Below are 6000 nucleotides of genomic sequence, written 5' to 3'. Positions count from 1 at the left end.
GCCCCGGTGGCACAGCGGTTTGGCGCTGCCTGCAGCCCAGGGCGTGATCCTGGAGACCCTGGATCGAGTCCCACGTCGGGCTCTCTGCGTGGAGCCTGCTTCTCCCTCTGCCTGTATCTCTGCCTCTCTCTGTGTGTGTCTCTATGAATAAATAAATAAAATCTTTAAAAAAAAAAAAGAATAGCGAATAAAAATTTTCAGCATCACTTATTGACTCACAGACTTTTGTTATTTGCTTTATCTCTTAAAAGTTCAAATATATGTAAGTGCCTAGTGGCTCAGTCTGTTAAGTGTCCAACTCCTAATTTCATCTCAGGTCTTGATCTCAGGGTGAGTCTGAGATCACCTGACTCAGGAGCTCAAGTCTGAGTCAGGCTTCAAGCTCAGCGAGTATTCTGCTGGAGATTTTTCTCTCTCCTCCCTCTGCCCCTCCCTTTGTTCATTCTCTCTCTCTCTCTCTCTCTCTCTCTCTCTCTCTGTTTAATAAATAAAATCTTTTAAAGATTCAGATATATAATATGATCCTTTTCTGGACTACTTTTATTTTGCATTGATCTGCTAATTTTTTTGTGCTGGCACCGCCTTGTTTTTATAAGGCAAACCTCCGGATTTATCTGATAAGAGAGAACACAATTACAGTATTTCCTCTTTCAACTAGGGAGCATTGTCCCTTTGTAGGTACAAGTGTGACTTCTCATCATTCCATCAGAGTACATTTTCCTAGGTGCTGGCTGTGTATGAGTGGCATTGGGGTTACTTTTGGAATACAGGGATTATTTCCAATCCATTAGCTTTTTGAGCTGTCTAGATTTGGGGAAGCAGAGGAATAGAGTTGGTGACACTGGGCAGAGGTGGGAGGGAAATGGAGAGAAGTATTTTGAAGGAAGTGTGTTCCAACACTAGGACCTCCAGGAGCAGAGAGAGGTGGCAGGCGGGAAGGTGTGCCAGAGTGACCATGTCTGGACTGAGGTTTGTGCAAGTGGAGCATGGGAGGGGACCCATAGTCATGGAGTGGGAACCATTCTTCCTTGGGGTAGTAGAGAACTGAGATGCGGAGCGAGGGCCACTCTGCGAGGTAGGCATGCCCTTGACTAATACCATCAGCAGCTCCAATGTATTTAGTTATTCATTGATTAGATATTTTCTAGAATGCTTGTAAATGTGTCAAACATTATTCTAGACACTAGGGATATGACAGAGGAAAATTGAATGGACTCTGTCACGGAGCTTACATTTAAGAACAGAGACAGACACAGATAAACCCATTATGCATGTGCACATGGACACGAAAGTGTCTGAGGGCAAAAACTAAAGCAGGGTAAGGGGGAGAGATGGAGGGCAGACAGGTACTATTTCAGCAGAGGGGACTGAGAGAATGAGCCAGCAGGAGCTTGAGGAGGGTGTGCCTGGTAAAAGGGCAAGTGCAAAGGCCCTGAGGGGGTGTGTCCTTTGTGCCTGGGGACCTAGGCCGTGGAGGGCCAAGACAAATGAGGCAGGGGTGGGACAATGAGGAGGAGGTAAGACTTTCAGTCATCTGCTGTTGAGGGAGGCCCATTTTGATGTTGGATGATGACAGTGTATATGTGAACTACACACATGTAGTTAAGTGAATGTGGTGTGAATTATTGCATATGCATGTGTGAACATATGTGTATCATTAGGTAAATATGTGTGTGAATTTGAGTGTATGTGTGAGTTTATATGGGTATGAATGTGTGTGTGTCTGCATCTGTGTGTTTATGTATGTTTGAGTGTATGTGTGTCTAAGTGATTATTATGTGCACGTCAGTGTGAGGAAATGCCTGTTTATATGTGTATAAGCATCTTTGTGGGTATGTTTAGGTGTTTGCGTCTCCATGCATGTGTAAATGTTTATATGTGTCTGTGTTTGTGTTTTGTGTTTGTGTCCCTGACAATAAACAAGACAGGAAAGGGTCCAAGGTGAAATGAGATCCTGATGGGAAGCCTTTCCTGGCCTCCAGGCTGGGTGTCAGTCCTTGCCATGGTCACAGAACAAGCTAGTGTCATTGATGAGGTCACAGAATAAAGCCAGGATCCTAGTGACCACAGAGTGCCTGGCAGCTGCAGGAAGCCGGCTGGGGCCAGTGGAGGGCTTCAGCACAGTCCAAGCCAACTCTCAGCAAACAGCTGGGGCATTGAGTCCCCTGGGTGCTGGAGTCCAATCATGAAACGTCACTTCACAGACCATAAGGGAGAACAATCACCAACAGAAAGGGCCACCCTCAGCTTGGTCAGCCCAGAGTCCATGGAAGAGAGCGTGGAAGTATGCTGGTCAGGTAGGTCAAAAGAAGGGGCTGCAGGGTGGCTGCCATGTGTGTTCCCTGGGAGGGAGGTCTTGGAGGGTGAGGAGCTGGCACTGGGTCACCCCTTGGGGCTGTTACCAAAGTGTTCAGGGATCATAAGAATGGATGGCGGGTATGCGTGGGGCCCTTGTGAGGACATGAGGTGATTTCAGAAGGTACGAGGATGAACTGTAATAATGTTGATCATTATATATTTTAATGTGCATTGAGAAACAAGAATGGCCATGTCAATACTATGATTTCAGAATAATATAAAAAAGTCCTTTATACTAAATTGACTAAAGCTAATCTAGAACATCAATTTGAAGACTCCTCTGAAGTGATCACTGGCAGCCACCTAAGGGTGATACCAGCTCATCCGTCAAACTCTCTGTGCCTCAGTTTCTTAATCTGTCAAATGGGAATCACAACAATTCAATTCCTTAGGGTTTTTTCAGTATTAGTAGAGTTGAAACATTGCAAGCACTTAGATGGTGATGGGATACAGTGGATGTTCAAGAAGAGGGCGACATGTTCCCCATGTAAGACAGAGATACATCACAAATGCCAAAGGGGAAGGTGGGGCTGAATGGCCTGGCCAAAGCATGTTCCGTGTGTGGCTTTTTAAATTGGCTTTATTGAGCTATTAATTTAAATACAGAAATATCATAAGTTTTAAGTGTACAATTTTAAAAAAGATTTTATTAATTTATTTGAGACACAGAGAGAACACAAGCAGGGAGAGTAGTGGAGGGAGAGGGAAAAGCAGGCTCCCCACTGTGCAGGGATACTGATGTGGGGCTGGATCTCAGGGCCCTGGGATCATGATCTGATCTACAGGAAGACATTAACTAAGTCACCCAGGTGCCTCTTTAAGCATACAATTTGAAGAATTTTGATAAGTGTACATTTGTGTAACCACCACAATCATGATACAGAATATTTCCATCATCACCAAAGGTTCCTTGTGACCCTTTACAGTCAGTTCCCTGGCCACCCCAGCTCCTGGGAGCCTGTGATTTCTTCTCTCTCCCTCTAGCTTTACCTTTTCTAGAACATCATCTAGGTGGAATCCTATACTATATGGCCTCTTTACCCACGGTGCTTTCACTTAACAGAATGCATTAGGGATTCATCCACATTCCTTCTCACCAGTGAATAGGCTTGCAGGGTATGGATGAATCATAATCTGTCTACTCCCCAGTTGATGGTCTTTGGGGGCTTAGTCGAGTTTTTGGTGATTACATTCATGCATTATATGATCCTCATCAGTACCCCATAAGGTAAGCATTGTCACCTCCATTTTATGAGGCAACAGATACAGGAGGGAACAGTCCCTGCTCAGGGGCCCTGAAGCCTACACCGTTTCAGGGTCCTGAAGGTGGGTTGTGGTACTGACCCCTGCAGGGACACTGACGAAAAAGTCCTTCTACCTCTCAGGGGCTGTAAAGAAAGAGGAGACCTCTCTGTGGCCAGGACCGGCCATTCTCCATGAGGAGGACATCTACTTGGCCAGCAGGGCTCAGGTGATGCTGAGCTGGAGCAGCTCTCCATCCTCCCAGTCCTCCTCCGAGTACCAGTCCTACTCCCAGTACCAGTCCTGCTACTCCTGCACATACGACGATGAGGACACGGCCCAGCAGAGCATGTGTGCCTTCTACACCCACGTGCAGACGGTGCAGGCAGTGGCCGTGGCCTGGGAGACTGAGACAGGCTTCAAGCCCATCAGCAGGAAGCCCCGCATTCGTGAAGCCGAGTTCATCAAGAGGCAGAGGAGGAAAGGCTCCTCATTTGAGATGGCTTCCAACGCTGCACTGGGAACTAGAAGCCAGCAAGAACAACTGCTGCCCAGAGCAGGATGACACGGAGCTGCTGGGCACCCTGGAGTGCTGCCTGCAGAAGCTGCGGGACACTCCGGACTGGCTAGTCACTACAAACTACGGGCTGCGCTGTGTGGCCTGCTGTCGGGTCTTCCCCACATTGGAGGCGCTGCTCAAGCACGCCCATTATGGCATCCAAGAGGGCTTTAGCTGCCAGATCTTTTTTGAGGAGATGCTGGAGAGAAGGCAGGCCCGGGGCCAAGTGCAGGAGCTGGACAAGGAGGAACAGAGCCCTGCAAGAAGGCAGTGAATGCTCAAGGTCCCATGCTGGGGTGCTTCCCTCGCAGTGGCAGAAGCAGTGAGCTGGAGGTGATGTGCCTAGCCCTGCCCTCACCTCCAGCACCTCGTTTGCTCCTTCCCCAGCCAGCAGGACCAGAACTCTAGGGGCAGGGCCAGAAAAGGAGGGACAGGGGAAGGAAGGGAGCAGGAGCTAGAGCTGGGAAGGCCGTGACAAGGGAAGGGGGGGAAGATCCCTTCCAAAGGGCACAGCATTTCAACCAGAATCCATTTCTAACCTGAATCCAAAGAGGAGGGCTTCAAATGTTTCTTATGATGGGCACAAGATCTGAAGCTTGCAAGCATGTGGCCACGGGGTTTTTTATTTTTGTTGGTGGATCAAGCAGGTCCTGACTCACAGAAGAGCCAACTGCAAATGAAATGTCAGCCCTATATTTTTCATTGTTAGGAACCCGCCAAATGCCCTCGTTCTATGTCTTATTATAGTGGGATTAAACTTGAGTAACTGAAAAAATAAATAAATAAACTTGAGTAACTGAAAATGTAAGGCAACTTTTAAAGGAGTGAACTATGCTTTTAGGTCAGAGCCATAGGAAATTGCCATTTCTGTAGGGTACACACCAGCACAGACACCTGGAGAGAGGCAGGTTTCCAGAGAGATGGGATATGGGTAAGTCCTGCTACCTATAAGTTCATATGTCAACTACAGGTTTTAAAATGTTGTTACAGAATTCATTTGCATACTCCTATCTGTCCCCAGCTCAGGGAGTGGCATTCATTCAAGAAAATACATGGATGTCTCACTGTGTGTTAGGCTGATGAAACATGTAGATAGAATAGACAGCTGCAAAGCAAGGGGGTGAATCACATAAAGGAGGTTTGGGGAGCTCAGGCGAGGGCCCCCCAAACTCACACTGGTTGACAAGGAAAACTTTCCAAAAAGAGGCAATGTTCACAAAGGTTTGCCTCCAAACCTTTGGAGGTAGAACAGGTAGAATTAGTAAGAGCGGGCTTCTCACTTTTGATGTTGACATTTTAGGTTGAGTAATTGTCTTCACGTCAGCGAGAGCTATCCTCTCTCCACTGTAGGATATTCAGGAGCAGCCTTGGCCTCTACCCACCAGATGCCAGTAGCATCCCCTTCCCTACAATTGTGACAGTCAAAAATGTCCTAGATATTAACAAACATTCCCTGGAAGCAAAATTGCTTGTTGGTTGATAATCACTGAGCTAGACAAGAATGAGGATCTTAGAAGAGGGAATGGCACAAGACGTTTGAGCAATTGCCAGCCACTTGGCCTGGTTGGAACTCTGGAGACATTTCTCCCCTCATACATTCTATAAAGATTTAGCACCTGCTATGTGCCAGACACTGTACTGTGCATGTGAAGCAGACAGTGAACAGGCATGGATGGTTCCCTGTGGAGCTTACAGCTGGTGGGCAAAAATAGACTCCATATATACAGATTTAGAAATAATTATGGAAGTACCTGTTTTATGGCCTCCAAAGCCCAGGCTCTGCTACCATGGCCCAGGCTTTGCTACCTTCTCCATCACCATTTCACAGCATTCATTGATTC

At 47.0% G+C, this 6000-nt stretch overlaps 1 protein-coding gene across 1 annotated transcript; it reads left to right on the top strand.

Moving 5' to 3' along the window:
- The first annotated feature begins 2185 nt into the window (after positions 1 to 2185).
- On the top strand, positions 2186 to 4485 carry FAM170B (family with sequence similarity 170 member B). The gene is given in 4 exon segments (XM_055345199.1): positions 2186 to 2297; positions 3744 to 4110; positions 4112 to 4421; positions 4423 to 4485. Coding segments are annotated over 4 exon segments (852 nt in total).
- The last annotated feature ends 1515 nt before the right edge of the window (positions 4486 to 6000 follow it).

The sequence above is a fragment of the Nyctereutes procyonoides genome, unplaced genomic scaffold, assembly GCF_905146905.1.
Source record: "Nyctereutes procyonoides isolate TBG_1078 unplaced genomic scaffold, NYPRO_anot_genome, whole genome shotgun sequence".
Lineage (NCBI taxonomy): Eukaryota > Metazoa > Chordata > Mammalia > Carnivora > Canidae > Nyctereutes > Nyctereutes procyonoides.
This window is presented reverse-complemented; position numbering and strand designations above follow the sequence as displayed.